Here is a 15,638-nt window from a genome sequence, read left to right as displayed (position 1 = left end):
CCCTCTATCTATCTTCCCTCTCTCTACATCTCACAAGTTAGATTGGCCTGTCAGGGTTAGAGTTTAATATTAATTTCAAAATCTCATCATCATCACCATTGTCATCATCACCATCTTCATCATCACCATCTTCATCATTACCATCACCATCTTCATCTAGCTCCCGTCCAGTCCTGTTACAGGAAGTGACACAAGCATGTCAGTAAATCAGCTAATAGGTGCGTTCGACATGGACTGACTTTATGCAGCGCTGCAGCCAGCTGCAGACGGCTGACTTGAAACAGTGAATTCTGGTTAGACTTTTTGTCCGACTTGAGACGGCGCCGAAGCTAGGTCACTGTGACGTAGCCATCAAAGTACCGTGAGATCGAGTCGAGAACTGCCGGCTGTGTAGCCGAGCGCATTTTCTCAAGAGCAACTGCACGGGTTTTAATGACGACACAGCTATTTGATGATTGGTCAGACATGACAACTTTGTGTTTTGTAATTATTCTGACACCTTCAGTTTCGCGAAGGCTCAAATCTGGACCAAACTGTTTAATTGAATAAAAAATTTGTCAAGAAAGGTCCGCCACTTCACTAACGGAAACACTACGTTTAATTGTAAATAAAGTGGTGCTGTTACACGATTAAATAATTTAATCGCGATTAATCGCATTAATGTCATAGTTAACTCGCGATTAATTGCAATTAATCGCACATCTTTCTATTTTAAATGTCCCTTGATTTCTTATTTTCCAATTATTTTTTTCATTTTAATGCTCTTATCAACATGGAAAAGTGTCTCGTATTGCTTAGTGCAAATGTTTTATTTTATTGCAATCGCCTGGCTTTGAGGAGGTGGCAGAGTTCGCATCAGCTGTGTGCCATCAAGTGGTATTTCAGACTGGACGTGCTGCGATGTTAGCTTGGTTCACAACGACAAAACACACGTCACTTAGGTCTTGTCAATGGAACCATTTGGCAACTTTTTTAAACTATACTTTCCATTCAGAATCTTATTGGCATCCATTTCGGCGTCCAAAGTCCAAACAAGTGTGTGCGACGTGCCTGTTGTTTTGTTTCCGGTCTAGCTAGATCTGGTGTGGTGTTGTAGTTTTTCTAACGTCAGTAGTTGTTGCAACAGCATGTGAAAAAAACTACTAAGTTTGCTAGGCCAAAAAGAGCGTTAATTGTGCGCTAAAAAAAATTGCGCCGTTAAAATGGGTTTGCGTTAATGCCGTTAATAACCCGTTAAACTGACAGCACTAAAATAAAGTAAAGTAAGCAAACAGCGCTTGATCGGCCATGACTGACGTCAAAGCAGCAAACCACAAGAAGCTGAAATGTCCGACTTCACAGAGCCGTTTTCAACTCCGCCCCGACTGCAAGCGGCTACTCTTGCAGGTCGTTTCATGCAGCCTCAGTCCATGTTGAACGCACCTAATGATCCATTCAGACACCTCACTTCCTGTATCACGCATGAATGGGTCCTCCTCCGAGCCCTTCCTGTTCCTGCACAACAGGTCACTGTGTCCCCCTATGAACTGTCTGTATGTACTGTCAGCAAACATACAACTACAGGACTGTGCGTGTGTATGTGTGTGCGTGTGTATGTGTGCGTGTGTGTGTATATCTGTGCGTGTGTATGCGTGCATGTGTGTGTATATCTGTGCGTGTGTATGTGTGCGTGTGTGTGTATATCTGTGCGTGTGTATGTGTGCGTGTGTGTGTATATCTGTGCGTGTGTTCTTGTGGCAAGGCAAGAAAGGATAAAGTGTGTTCCAGAGAGTTGCTTCTCTCTCTCTCCCCCCCCCCACTCCTTCCCCCCTCACTCACTCCTTCCCCCCTCTCTTTCTCCCTCCTCTGTCTCTCCCTCCCCCCTCTCTCCCTCCCTCCCCCCTGTCTCCCTCCCCCCTCTCTCCCTCCCTCCCCTCTCTCACCCTCCTCTGTCTCCCTCCCTCCCCCCTCTGTTTTCTCTGTCATCCACAAAGCAGTCCAGAGGTACAGTCCAGAGGTACAGTCCAGAGGTACAGTCCAGAGGTACAGTCCAGAGTGTAAACTAGAGGACAGGGTCGTATTGACTCGGTTCATGACTCTTAAGACAGACATCCCAGTGCAGTATGCTGACACAGCAGACATATATACATATCAGTTAAACCTCACAGTACAAAGAAGTACATTCATGTTAGTTCAGGATCCACTGGCCCTGAAATGTAGTTGCGTGTGTGTGTGGCTGATGGTGTGTCTGTGTGGCTGACAACTCTGTGTGTGTGTGTGTGTGTATGTGTGTGTGTAGGGGGATTGCAGGTGCAATTCCCCCTGAATGGTGCTTTGGATGAAAGCGTGTTTGCTTAATAAATACATTATTATTATGATGATTATTATTATTATTACATCAAACACAGCATGGTAGAGCACTCATAGAAACAGAGCAAATAGATCCGCAACAGCAGACATAACAACAATAACACAACAGCATGGACGATCCCTGATCTAGAATCGTCTATTTCTATGTAGGTCCTCCCGGAACACGTTCCGGCATCATGTGTGTGTGTCTGTGTGTATGTGAGTGTGTGTTAATTTGCTTCAGTGAGAGACGGAACTGACTCGTAGAAACAGACGTCCTAGATCCAGAGATCTACTCATGCACCTGAAAGCGTTGGTCATGAACATGTATACATACTGTATGTTGTTGTTCATATTTATCATGCGTGCTCGAGGCTTGATCACGCCTGCTGCCGTAGCAACATGCATTTCATCACGTCAGACCGCGAGTGTGGGATTACACATGGTGGCACAGGATTACCTGACCTATGGCACATGATGTGCTAGTCCTAGTCCCAGTCCTAGTCCCAGTTCTTGTCCCAGTCCTTGTCCCAGTCCTAGTCCTAGTCCTAGTCCTAGTCCTAGTCCTAGTCCTAGTCCTAGTCCTAGTCCTAGTCCTAGTCCTAGTCCTAGTCCCAGTCCCAGTCCTAGTCCCAGTTTTAGTCCTTGTCCCAGACCAGCACAAGAAAGTGGATTTGTAGTCCCAATCCAAGGAGGAGGGGAATCCATCCATTTCTCTTTTTTCTTTTGTTTCATATGATCTAAATCTGTAGTTTTTTAAATACATTTTCCCATTCTCTCCCCTCCTCTCCTCTCCTCTCCCCTTCCCTCCCTCCCTCCCCTCCTCTCCTCTCCTCTCCTCTCCTCTCCTCTCCTCTCCTCTCCTCTCCTCTCCTCTCCTCTCCTCTCCTCTCCTCTCCTCTCCCCTCCTCTCCCCTCCCCTCCCCTCCCCTCCCCTCCCCTCCCCTCCCCTCCCCTCCCTTTCTTTCCTCTCTTCTCCTCCTCACCTTGTTTGATCTCTCCATCTCTCTCTCCCTCTCTGCTCTGCCCCTCCTCCTCCCTTTCTCAGACATCAGTAGCATTCAGGTGATTCGCCCCATCTTGAGATGCCAGCGCTGCTTTCACCCCTTCCCCTCCTCCCCCTCCCCCTCCATTCCTCCCCCCTTTCCTCCCGCCTCCCTCCCCCTCCTCCCCCCCTCCCTCGGGGTGCACGCTGTCCAGCCGCTGGTCGCAGCGGAACACGGCGGCGAAGGCCGCCCGGTAGTTGCGGTTCATCCACCCGTAGAGGAGTGGGTTGGCGAAAGTGGAGCACATGGCCAGCACGTGGAACAGGGTGTAGAGCAGCCGGAAGTCCCGCATGTCCAACACGGAGCTGTCGATGTCGGTGGCCAGCTGAAAGGCATGGAAGGGCAGCCAGCTGCCCGCGAACACTGCTACCATGGTGACCAGCATCTTGGTGGTCTTGCGGCGGCGTCGGTGGCGGTCGAGGTGGTGGCCGGCGGGCTGGACGTGGGAACGCAGCTTGGACCAGATGCGGACGTAGGCGAAGGTGATGATGGCGAGGGGGAGCACGTACTGCAGGAGGAGCATACTCACACTGTACACCGTGCCGTCTGACGTGCTGCCGCCCGGCCACTTCTCTGTACACACCTGGGGACGACACGTCAGTGTGTGGGTGTGGAGGGCGTACACGTGTGGAGGGGTGTGTGTGTGGGTGTGAGAGAGTGTGTGTGAGAGTGTGTGTGTGTGTGAGAGTGTGCGTGTGTGGGTGTGTGTGAGAGTGTGTGTACCTGTATGGACTGCCCCGGAGCCAGGTGGAAGCTTCCGTACTCTCTGAAGATAGCGAGTGGGCTGGCCAGGACGGCACTCAGCCCCCATGTGACCCCGATCACACAGAAGCACACCTCCTTCCTCATACGTGTCTCCAGATGGTACACAATGCACCTGGAGCACACACACACAGACACACGCATAGAGACACACACACAGACACACACATAGAGACACACATAGAGACACACACACAGACACACACACAGACACACACACAGACACACACAGACACACAGACACACACGGACACAGTGCAATACTTGAATATCTTGACTATCACACTGTCCACATCACTCTCTCCATGCCCACATCCAACCATGCATCCCTCCACCTCTCCATCCCTCCACCTCTCCATCCCTCCACCCCTCCATCCCTCCACCTCTCCACCTCTCCATCCCTCCACCTCTCCATCCCTCCATCCCTCCACCTCTCCATCCCTCCACCTCTCCATCCCTCCACCTCTCCATCCCACCATCTCTCCATCCCTCCATCCCTCCACCTCTCCATCCCTCCACCTCTCCATCCCTCCACCTCTCCATCCCTCCATCCCTCCACCTCTCCATCCCTCCACCTCTCCATCCCTCCACCTCCCCATCCCACCATCTCTCCATCCCTCCACCTCTCCACCCCTCCACCTCTCCATCCCTCCACCTCTCCATCCCTCCACCTCTCCATCCCTCCACCTCTCCATCCCTCTCTCTCTCGCTCCCCCCCCCCCTCTCTCCCACCTCCACTCCCTCACCTGTGGCGGTCCAGAGCGATGACATTGAGAGTGAGTGTGGACACGTGCACAGCCAGGCCCTGGGCGAAGGGGACCAGGAAGCAGAGCACCTGCCCAAACCTCCATTCCCCCTCCAGGGTGTAGACCAGGGTGAAGGGCAGGCACAGGGCGTCCACCAGGAGGTCCGCTACAAGGGGAGGGGAGGGGGTTATTCAGGGTGTAGACCAGGGTGGAGGGGCCAGACATGGAACACAGGACACGCACAGGAGACACCTCCATCATCACCTGTCTCCTCCTCATACAAGTCAGACATTCACCACACGGTGTTTATCCAAAGCTACACACCACATGGCACATGTAAACAGCACAGCGGAACAGAACAGGTTCGGTTCTAACTGTGTTTCGGGTCCGAGGAACGGATGTTCTCACATGGAACCACATCTCAGGCACCAGCTCAACAAATACTGCAAATGCTGCTGTGAGATAATTTTGTTTCAGGGACTTAACCACTGCTCTTGCAATGTAAGTATGTCAGCTAGTGTGTCATTGTGTCTCTGGTGCCAGGAGTTCCTTCTCATGTTGATCCACACGCGTGCGCAGACACACGCACGCACACATATTATGCACACCCACACCACACATAGATATATACTGTCATTTATTACAATGATGATGATGTCAAAGACTCTTTACATCCTTTATTAATAACAGGAGATTAACGCCAGTGTGTGTGTGTGTGTGTGTTTTAATCACACACAACAGAACAGCACACCATGTTATGTGTCCTTTATGCACAGTAAACAAACTCTCTCTCTCTCACCTCCCGTGAGCTACCCTCACTCTCTCTCTCACCTCCCATGAGCTACCCTCACTCTCTCTCTCACCTCCCATGAGCTAGCCTCACTCTCTCTCTCTCTCACCTCCAGTTCCTGTCAAGGCTAACTTCCTGGCTAGCTTCTAACTGTCAAAGCTAACTTCCTGGCTAGCTCCTAACTGTCAAAGCTAACTTCCTGGCTAGCTCTTAACTGTCAAAGCTAACTTCATGGCTAGCTCTCACTCCTAACTTCCTCATTAGCTATCATGTCAAACGTCTATTTAGCTAAATATCATTAGTGAACTATTGCTAGCTACAGCAGCTTTCACTTTGCTCTAATTTTGCAAAGACACACACACACAAAGACACACACACACAAAGACACTCACACACAAAGACACACACACACAAGTAAGTATTCATTTAAGCAGTAATCAGACATAGACCCACGGCAAGGTTAACACCTCAAAATCAACTCAATGTCAGAGAGGATTAACACAAACCTCTCTCTCTCTCACACACACACACATGCACACACACACACACACACGTGCACACACACACACGTGCACACACACACGTGCACACACGCACACACACACACACAAACATGCACACACACACACGTGCACACACACCCACACACGTGCACACACACACACACACAAACATGCACACACACACACGTGCACACACACACACGTGCACACCCACACGCACATGCACACACACACAAACATGCACACACACACACGTGCACACACACACGCACACACACATGCACACCCTGAATGCCACACACATGCCTGCAAACATACGTGTATTCAAACATTTACAAGCAAACAAGCACACGCATGCATGCATAGATAAACACACTTGTATAAACACACATCAACACAAACACACTTGTACAGACACACCAACTGACACACACACACACACACGTGTATAGGAACACACACACACTTCAGCTAAAGCCAATGTCAGAGAAAGTGAAAATATCACGCATGACAGATCCTCTGACTCATCACTCATACTGACCTACGGGGTTGGACCAAACACACACACACACGCCCATAGAGACACAGAGAGAGACACACAAATACACAGAAAACACACATGAAAACACAGTAAATACACAGCACACAAACACCAACACAAACACACAAATGACAACAAACACACACAACTTTTAAAACAGTCTAAGAGATGAACCAGACAATAATAGGATGAGACAGTCAAGACACACAAACATGCACTCACACTTCACACGCACGTACATAGACACTAGGGGTGGAACGGTACATGTATTTGTATTGAACCGAAACGGTACAGGCGTCGCGGTTCGATGCATGAAATTACACGGAGAATACACAGTATAAAAATAAATAAAAGTTGCGTGCAAATTAATTAATGTAATGCAGAACTAATGTCAGATACTCGTGTTCTTTAGGGACACCTAATCTGTTGCCCCGCTTTAGCTCTGAAGCTCTGATTGGCGCCGCCATGAGTCAGAGATAGGCTAGCAGCACTAAGGACGAGTATGGCGAGTGGTGGCGACCCACGAGAGATAGAGGACCCGCCGGCCTCTTTAGGATCGCAAGTTTAGGCAAACTTTGGTTTCCCATTCAGTTACAGTAGTACAGGCGAGAGAGTGGTGGATAAGACGAGCACTGTGTGTCGGCGATGTTCAGCAGTTGTGGGGCATGTGAGTGGAAATATATCTAACATGCTGACACATGTAACGCATCTGGATAAGAGCGTGTGCTAAATGACATCACTCAGGTGTGCCAATCACTGGAACGAGACAAAAAAAAAGTCCAACTTCACCCATCCCCAACACACACACACCCCAGACACACCTACCCTCACACACACACACACCCCAAACACACCTACCCTCACACACATAGCCATTTAGCAGACGCTCTTATCCAGAGCGACCTACATTAAGTACACTCCCCCGAGGCAAGTAGGGTGAAGTGCCTTGCCCAAGGACACAACATCCTTACTCACGGCCGAATCAAACCGGCAACCTTCTGATTGATAGCCAAATTCCCTAACCGCTCAGCCATCTGACTCACACACACACACACACCTACCCACTGCCAGATTGGCGATGAAGTAGTTGGTGACGGTGCGCAGTGTCTTGAAGCGGTAGATGACGTAGATCACCAGGGAATTACCCACAACCCCCAGCAGGATGATGGTGCTGTACGCCATGATCAGCACCACCTAAACAACAACAATAACAACAAGAACAACAATGTGATTGTTTGTTCCTGTAACACTAACAACACAACACGTGTGTGTGTCTGTGCTGATGTGTGTGTGTGTGTCTGTGCTGATGTGTGTGTGTGTGTCTGTGCTGATGTGTGTGTGTGTGTCTGTGCTGATGTGTGTGTGTGTCTGTGCTGATGTGTGTGTGTGTGTGTCTGTGCTGATGTGTGTGTGTGTCTGTGCTGATGTGTGTGTGTGTGTGTGTCTGTCTGTGCTGATGTGTGTGTGACTTGGACACACACCTGTACTCCCAGTAACTTAGTGCTGTCCTCCAGCCCCAGGAGAGAGGTGTCCCCTGCCCCCCCCACCCCCGCCAGGGGGGGGCCTGAGGGGCCTGAGGGGCCGGGGGGGCCAGAGGGGCCGGGGGCGTAACCGTGGTAGGGGTGGCGGGCCAGGCGGGAGGCATCCTGAGTGACGTTGTCAGGGCTGTAGGCCTCCATGTTGGGTCATATGTCCTGGGCCCGAGACGCCATCACACACACACACACACACACACACACACACACACTGATGCGTAAAAACCCTGAGGGGAAGACAAATGAGTTGTTGTTAGTGTCACTTGTTAGTGTCTCCTTGTGTGTTCTACCCCTGTCTCCCTCTCCCTCCCCTGTCTTTACCTTTCTCTCTCCCCGCTCTCTCTTTTACCCCCCTCTCACTCTCCCCCCTCTCCTCTCTCTCCACGCTCTCTCTTTTACCCCCCTCTCCCCTCTCTCTTCTCCTCTCTCCCCCCTCTCCTCTCTCCCCCTTTTCCTCTCTCCCCTCTCACCCCCCTCTCTTCGCTCTCCTCTCTCCCCCCTCTCCTTTCTCCCCCCTCTCCTCTCTCTCCTCTCTCCCCCCTCTCCTCTCTCCCCCCTCTCCTCTCTCTCCTCTCTCCCCCCTCTCTCCCCCCTCTCCTCTCTCCCCCCTCTCCTTTCTCCCCCCTCTCCTCTCTCCCCCCTCTCCTCTTTCCCCTCTCACCCCCCTCTCCTCTCTCCCCCCTCTCCTCTCTCTCCCCCCTCTCCTCTCTCCCCCTTTTCCTTTCAGCCCCCCTCTCCTCTCTCTCCTTTCTCCCCCCTCTCCTTTCTCCCCCCTCTCCTCTCTCTTCTCTCTCCCCCCTCTCCTCTTTCCCCTCTCACCCCCCTCTCCTCTCTCCCCCCTCTCCTCTCTCTCCCCCTCTCCTCTCTCCCCCCTCTCCTCTCTCTCCTCTCACCCCCCTCTCCTCTCTCCCCCCTCTCCTCTCTCTCCCCCCTCTCCTCTCTCCCCCTTTTCCTTTCTCCCCCCTCTCCTCTCTCCCCCCTCTCCTTTCTCCCCCCTCTCCTTTCTCCCCCCTCTCCTCTCTCTTCTCTCTCCCCCCTCTCCTCTTTCCCCTCTCACCCCCCTCTCCTCTCTCCCCCCTCTCCTCTCTCCCCCTTTTCCTCTCTCCCCTCTCACCCCCCTCTCTTCGCTCTCCTCTCTCCCCCTCTCTCTGGTAGATAGTGTCAGAGTGGTCCTACCTGTTCTATTCCACTAGCCCCGGGCATTACTGACACACACACACTCTCTATCACACCTGAAGACCTTCACACACACTCTCTCTCACACACACACTAGACCACTTTCACACACACTCACCTGAACGCCTTTGTACACACACACTCGTTCTCTCTCACACTTGAACACCTTCACACAAACACACACACTCTAAAACACTTTTATACACACACTTGAGTGAACATGTGTCTTCAGGCTAGATACCACCACATGGAGCAGAGTAAAGGGGCAAAGGAGGACACATAGATGAGAAGAGACAAGAGGAGAGAGGAGAGAGAGGAAGATGGGAGGAGGAGAGAGAAGAGGAGAGAGGAGAACAGGATGGGGGAGAGAGTCAAATTAAAACAAGAACAGATGTGCTCAGAATACACCTAATAAAAGACAGGCAAAGGGATTTGCTTGACTAGTAATTGTGTGTGTGAGTGAGTGTGTGACTGTGTGTGTATGTGAGTGCGGTGAGATAGCTTACATGTGGAGATAAGGTTAGATGTGGATTAAATATGACCTCCACTGTTGCTGTTACATTCGACATGTTTTCATTTTGCAGATGCTTTTCAACAGAGTGACGTACAAGCAAATAGAAAGTACCCGCCCTACATTGTTCCCTCCACCTCCCACCTCCACCTGAGAGAGAGAGAGAGAGAGAGAGAGAGAGAGAGAGAGAGAGAGAGAGAGAGAGAGAGGGAGAGCGAGAGAGAGAGGGAAAGACAGAGAGAGGGGGAGAGACGGAGAGAGACGGAGAGAGAGAGACAGAGGGAGAGAGAGAGAGAGAGAGAGGGAGAGGGAGAGGGAGAGCGAGAGCGAGAGAGAGAGACAGAGAGGGAGGGAGACAGAGAGAGACAGAGAGAGACGGAGAGAGGGAAAGACAGAGAGAGGGGGAGAGAGAGAGAGACAGAGAGAGGGGGAGGGAGCGAGGGAGGATAGATGAACTCCTGGTGGTGGTCATGATGAACATGCGAAGGGCAGACCTCTTCTCATCATCTAGACTGCATGCAACAAGGATGGGATTTGGCTTTACTGCACGTACCGGTGCGTTGCCAGACTGTCCAGTACGTCAACATCAAACACCTGGTGGCACTTTGGCAGCCAACCTGGCAACCATACGTGGTCCTGTATCTCATTGATAAGAGGGTGTACTGTTTATTTGTATTTGTGTGTGTGTGTGTTTGTGTGTTTGGGTGTATGGGTGTATGGGTGTGTGTGTATGGGTGTGTGTGTGTGTGTGTGTAAGGGTCAGGGGGGGGGGGTTGAGAGAGAGCCTCTGAGACAGAGATGAGATGAGAGAGATTAAGGAGAGATGAGAGAGTGAGAAGAGAGAGATAAGAGGGAGGGAGATAAGAGGGAGAGAGGGAGAAAGTATATGTGCCGGTTCACGTGTGCTCCCTTAGTCAGTCTTACGGTGGGTCTGTGCACGTTCCTGAATCAGAAGCCATACTTTGACCTGGAATAGCTTTTACGGTTTTGTGATTTCTACATTTATGATTGAAGATCCCGGTTTCAACCGGGTTAGCGCCCAATAAAGACACATCAATATTTCAGTGCGATTCCGTCTCACTCACCCCCGCTGGTGAAACCATTAAAATAATGGCTGTGGTTTTCCCTGTGTGTGTGTGTGTGTGTATGTGTGTGTCTGTGACGCCACGTAGCATAACTTTAATTGCCTAGAATGGAGCAGGAGAGTAGCGACCATGCCGCGTGACATGCAGCCGTTGTTCGTTCTGCTCGGTGAATCTTAAACCAGAGACGACCGAACACGGCTGACGTTAATGCGGACACTACTGTCGCCTGTCTGACTGACTGACTGACTGTCTGTGGGCTACCTGAGTGTGTGTGTTTGTGTATCTAAAGAACTATACCACTGAATCATCATATATCATTCAAGTCCACGGTCCAGTAGACTCGCTTCCAATCCAACTACACACACACGCGCCCGCGCACACACTAACTCTCCGCGGCGCACCGGATGAAAAGGTCCCGTATCCATGAAACTTAGACAGCCTAATGGCTCGCGCGAGGTGATAAGAGATTGACACGGAAACGGTAAAATAGCGATTAAATATTTAAACACCTGCCATGTTGGGCATTCTCTGGTGGCCGCTCAGGGGTCAAAGTGTTTGTGTTTGTGTCAGACACACTCACCTCTCTTCACACTGCTTCACACGCGCAAGATGAATTCTACATCGGTTCCCCTCCAACCGTCAGAATCTTGACCTTTAGGGACCCAAACTATGACAGTCAGAAACAGCTGTCTCTTTCTTAGACTCTTCGGTAATGAAGTCATCCCATCCCATCAACCTCCGTCTTCCATCTTTTACCGTTGGAATCCGTGACTCGGTCATGTCCCGTAAATGCGCACATTAACAGAATCAGTTTTTAAACGTCGTATTATTTTCCGGGACCTTTGCTCCCAGTAGTGAAATATTACCGGACGATATCTATCTGATACTCATTGGCGGCATGGACCGTGCACGCGGGAGAACGACAAACAGAGACCGAGAGAACCACGCGCGAGGCTGATCTGGTAAGTTTAGGACGAGCTCTCTCGAGCGCACACAACGGGGAATGAGAGGAAGAGAGACAGCAGAGCGGCAGGGAAGGGAGAAGGGGGGAGGGGAGGGGAGGGGAGAGGAGGGAAGGAGGGACGATATATATCCCTACGGACTAGAGCCTCATCATAATACCGGGAGATGAAAGGAGAAAAGAAGGGAAAAAACATTTTGCCCTGTTGGCAAGTGACCTAGTGCGCGTGTGCTTCGCGCGTGTTTCTGCGAGATGGAGTGAGGGCGGGAGGCGAATGTAACACACAGTGTTAGGGAGAGAGACATCTGAAAAAACAGGAAGAGATGCACATGGACAGAAATAGAGTCCAAGAGGGGGAGATACAGAGAAAGAGAGAAAGAGAAAGAGAGAGAAAGAGAGAGAGAGAGGGAGAGAGAGCGAGAGAGAGAGAGAGAAAGAGAGAAAGAGAGAGAGAGAGAGAGGAGGAAGAAGAAAAGGAGTGAGAGAGTGAAAAGGGAGAAAGAGAGAGCGAGAGAGGGTTGATGAACATAAAAATAGTTCTCTATCATGAAATACATTTCTAGAAGGAACAGAGCAGGTCCAGAACACAAAACAAGCATCCCGTATTTGTACACTAAACATAACATGGTGCCGACCTGCCTTTCCTCACCCTGTGGAAGGGTTAGGGTTAGGGCTGCTGAGGTGGAATAAACAGGCTGATCACACGCTGGGTGTGTGTGTGTGTATGTAGCTGTGTGTGTGTATGTATGTATGTAGGTGTGTGTGACTGTATGTGTGTGTGTGTGTGTGTGCATGTAGGTGTGTGTGTGTATGTATGTATGTGTGTGTGACTGTATGTGTGTGTGTGTGTGTGTGTGCATGTAGGTGTGTGTGTGTGAGTGTGTGCATGTAGGTGTGTGTGTATGTGTGCATGTAGGTGTGTGTGTATGTGTGTGTGTGTGTGTGCATGTAGGTGTGTGTGTATGTGTGTGTGTGCATGAAGGTGTGTGTGTATGTGTGTGTGTGCATGTAGGTGTGTGTGTATGTTCTACCAGCAGATCCATCTCAGCCACCATGTTGACCAAGTCAAGCTGATCTCAGCTTCTGTCAGTCCTCCAAACACACACACTACCACACACACACTACCACACACACACACTTACATTCACACACACATACACACAAACTGTCATTTCAATTATGGGACTGAGATTTTAACGAGTCACCAAACACACACACACACACACACACATGCACACACACACACACAGTGGGTCACCCTAAGAATGGAGAGCAGTGTGTCAGTAGAGGTTGATATGTTGCTGTGGCCAGTGATGCATGGATGCAGACAGCCCTAGGACTGTGTGTGTGTGTGTGTGTGTGTGTGTGTAAGGGTGTCTGTGTGTGTATGTGTGTATGTCAGTGTGTGTGGTAGCATGTGTATGTAAGAGTGTCTGTGTGTGTATATGTGTGCGTGTGCATGTGTGTGTGTGCCCCCTAGATGTGGTGCTGTGAGGCCAGATCTCATGTTTATAGCTCTCTGGGATTGATTAACATGTTTGTAATTATTGAGTTGGTATCTGGGATTTATTTATAGGTTCTTGATTATTGATGGTTTCCTAATCTGCCTGTGTGTCTGTCTGACTGCCTGTGTGTGTGTCTTCCTGCCTGCCTACCTGCCTGCCTGCCTGCCTGTTTGTCGGTCTGACTGTCTGTCTGTCTGCCTGCCTGCCTGCCTGCCTGCCTGTCTGTCTGTCTGTCTGTCTGTCGGTCTGACTGTCTGTCTGTCTGTCTGTCTGTCTGTCTGTCTGTCTGTCTGTCTGTCTGTCTGTTTGTCTGTCTGCTTGCCTGTCTGTCTGTCTGCCTGTGTGTCTGCCTGTGTGTCTGTCTTTCTGTGTGTCTGTCTTTCTGTCTGTCTGCTTGCCTGCCTGCCTGCCTGTCTGCTTGCCTGCCTGTGTGTCTGCCTGTGTGTCTGTCTTTCTGTGTGTCTGTCTGTCTTTCTGTCTGTCTGTCTGCCTGTGTGTCTGTCTTTCTGTCTGTCTGCCTGTGTGCACCTCGTCGCGTTCGCAGCCCGGGGTTTGGTGAGTGCTTACTCATGGACGTGAGCCCACGGGTTCATGGAGTAGCCGCCCCCGTATCCACTAGGAGACGTGTGCCGGCCCCAGGGTGTAAGCGGGAGCTATTGGTGTTGGTCCCAATTGGTGAGAGAGAGGGAGAGGTAGGTGACCTCTGTGGTTGAGTAGTGGGTGCAGAGGTGACCGGTAGCCGTGGGTGACCGGAAACCGTGGTACTCGCTTGCCCCAATCCCCAGCGCGAAGCGCCTCGGGGCGCAGCCCCGAGTGCGCTGAGCCTACTGCATGTCTTTTGGAGTCCACGTGGTAAGGGGGCAGTCCCACTGTGTGTGGGCATGGAGCTCCCTGTTGTGTGTTGGTGTTGTTGAGCGGACGGTGTTGAGAGGTGGTCCATCATTTTAGAGTCCAGCAGAGAGGTAGTCCAGTCATGAATTCAGTGAGGAGGTAGTACAGTTGAGAGTCAGCTTTCCAATCGAGAGGTGCTGAGCCAGTGTGTACTGTTATTCTCATCAGTAGTTTAATTACTTGTTTATACATGGGCCTAAGATGACCAACTCTCCCATCTAATAGAACCTGCCAATCAAAAGATGTGCAAATCTGTAAGAATATAGCTGGTCAATCATCTTTCTTAGTGTGTGTGTGTGTGTGTGTTTTCTGTGAGTTTGATGGTTCATTATCTTTCTGAAATATGGATGACCAAGAAAATAGGGCTTGTTTCTGATGTAGTGTGCTTATACACACACACACACACACGAATACATACATACATACACATGTCCTCATTAAAGGGAGGGTAAGGTGGAATTACATGTACCCCTCCACCTTCTGAAACAGATTACTCACTGACCCCGACCCTAATCAAACCCTGACCCCGACCCTAATCAAACCCTGACCCCTGACCCCTGACCAGGTGTGTCTGAGGGAGAGGGAGGGAGGAAGGGTGACAGAGCGAGGAGATGGGGGAGGGGAATGGAGGAGGAAGGAAGAGGGAGGAATGGAAGGATAGGGAGAGGGATGGAGGGAGAGAGATGAGATGGGGGAGGGGGATGGAGGGAGGGAGGGATGGAGGGAGGGAGAGGGATGAAGGGAGAGAGATGAGATGGGGGAGGGGGATGGAGGGAGGGAGGGATGGAGGGAGGGAGATGAGATGGATGTACATTACATTATTCACATGACAGGGTATTCTGTACACAGAAGCACACAGTCTTCTGCATGCTGTGTTGTGACATACATGCCAAGGCTCTGTGTGTGTATACAACTATATGCAGATAGAGTATTTTGTTAAATATACATACATATATGCAATATACTGTATATATATATAGTATATATATATATATACATAAATGACAGTGTGCATTAATAGCATGCATATGTTTGTGAGTGTGTGTGTATTTGGTGGCTGTCAGGGTGTTTTGCAGCTCAGGATTAGACATGGAGCTTAAATTCAGCTGCCGGACCTCATATACCTTCCTGATGTTTTATCGTGTGTGTGTGTGTTTGTGTGTGTGTGTGTGTGTGTTTGTGTGTGAGTGTGTGTGTGTGTGTGAGTGTGTGTGCGCGTGTGTGTGTGTACCAGGGACAGATGGTGAAGGATGTGGAT

General features: G+C 50.4%; 1 protein-coding gene across 1 annotated transcript; it reads right to left on the bottom strand.

The window, feature by feature from the left end:
- Nucleotides 1-3,507: 3,507 nt before the first annotated feature.
- npy2rl (neuropeptide Y receptor Y2, like) lies at nucleotides 3,508-12,014 on the bottom strand (the record flags this gene model as incomplete). Its single annotated transcript, XM_047017460.1, has 6 exons — nucleotides 11,604-12,014; nucleotides 8,198-8,478; nucleotides 7,778-7,910; nucleotides 4,883-5,048; nucleotides 4,098-4,251; nucleotides 3,508-3,957 (listed from the first exon to the last, which is right to left on the bottom strand). Coding segments are annotated over exons 2-6 (1,101 nt in total), but the record flags the coding sequence as incomplete, so codon positions are not given.
- Between the last annotated feature and the right edge of the window lie 3,624 nt (nucleotides 12,015-15,638).

This window comes from Hypomesus transpacificus, unplaced genomic scaffold (assembly GCF_021917145.1).
Source record: "Hypomesus transpacificus isolate Combined female unplaced genomic scaffold, fHypTra1 scaffold_61, whole genome shotgun sequence".
NCBI classification, from domain to species: Eukaryota; Metazoa; Chordata; class Actinopteri; order Osmeriformes; family Osmeridae; genus Hypomesus; species Hypomesus transpacificus.
The sequence above is the reverse complement of the archived record's forward strand: the minus strand, read 5'-3'. Positions and strand labels throughout refer to the sequence as shown.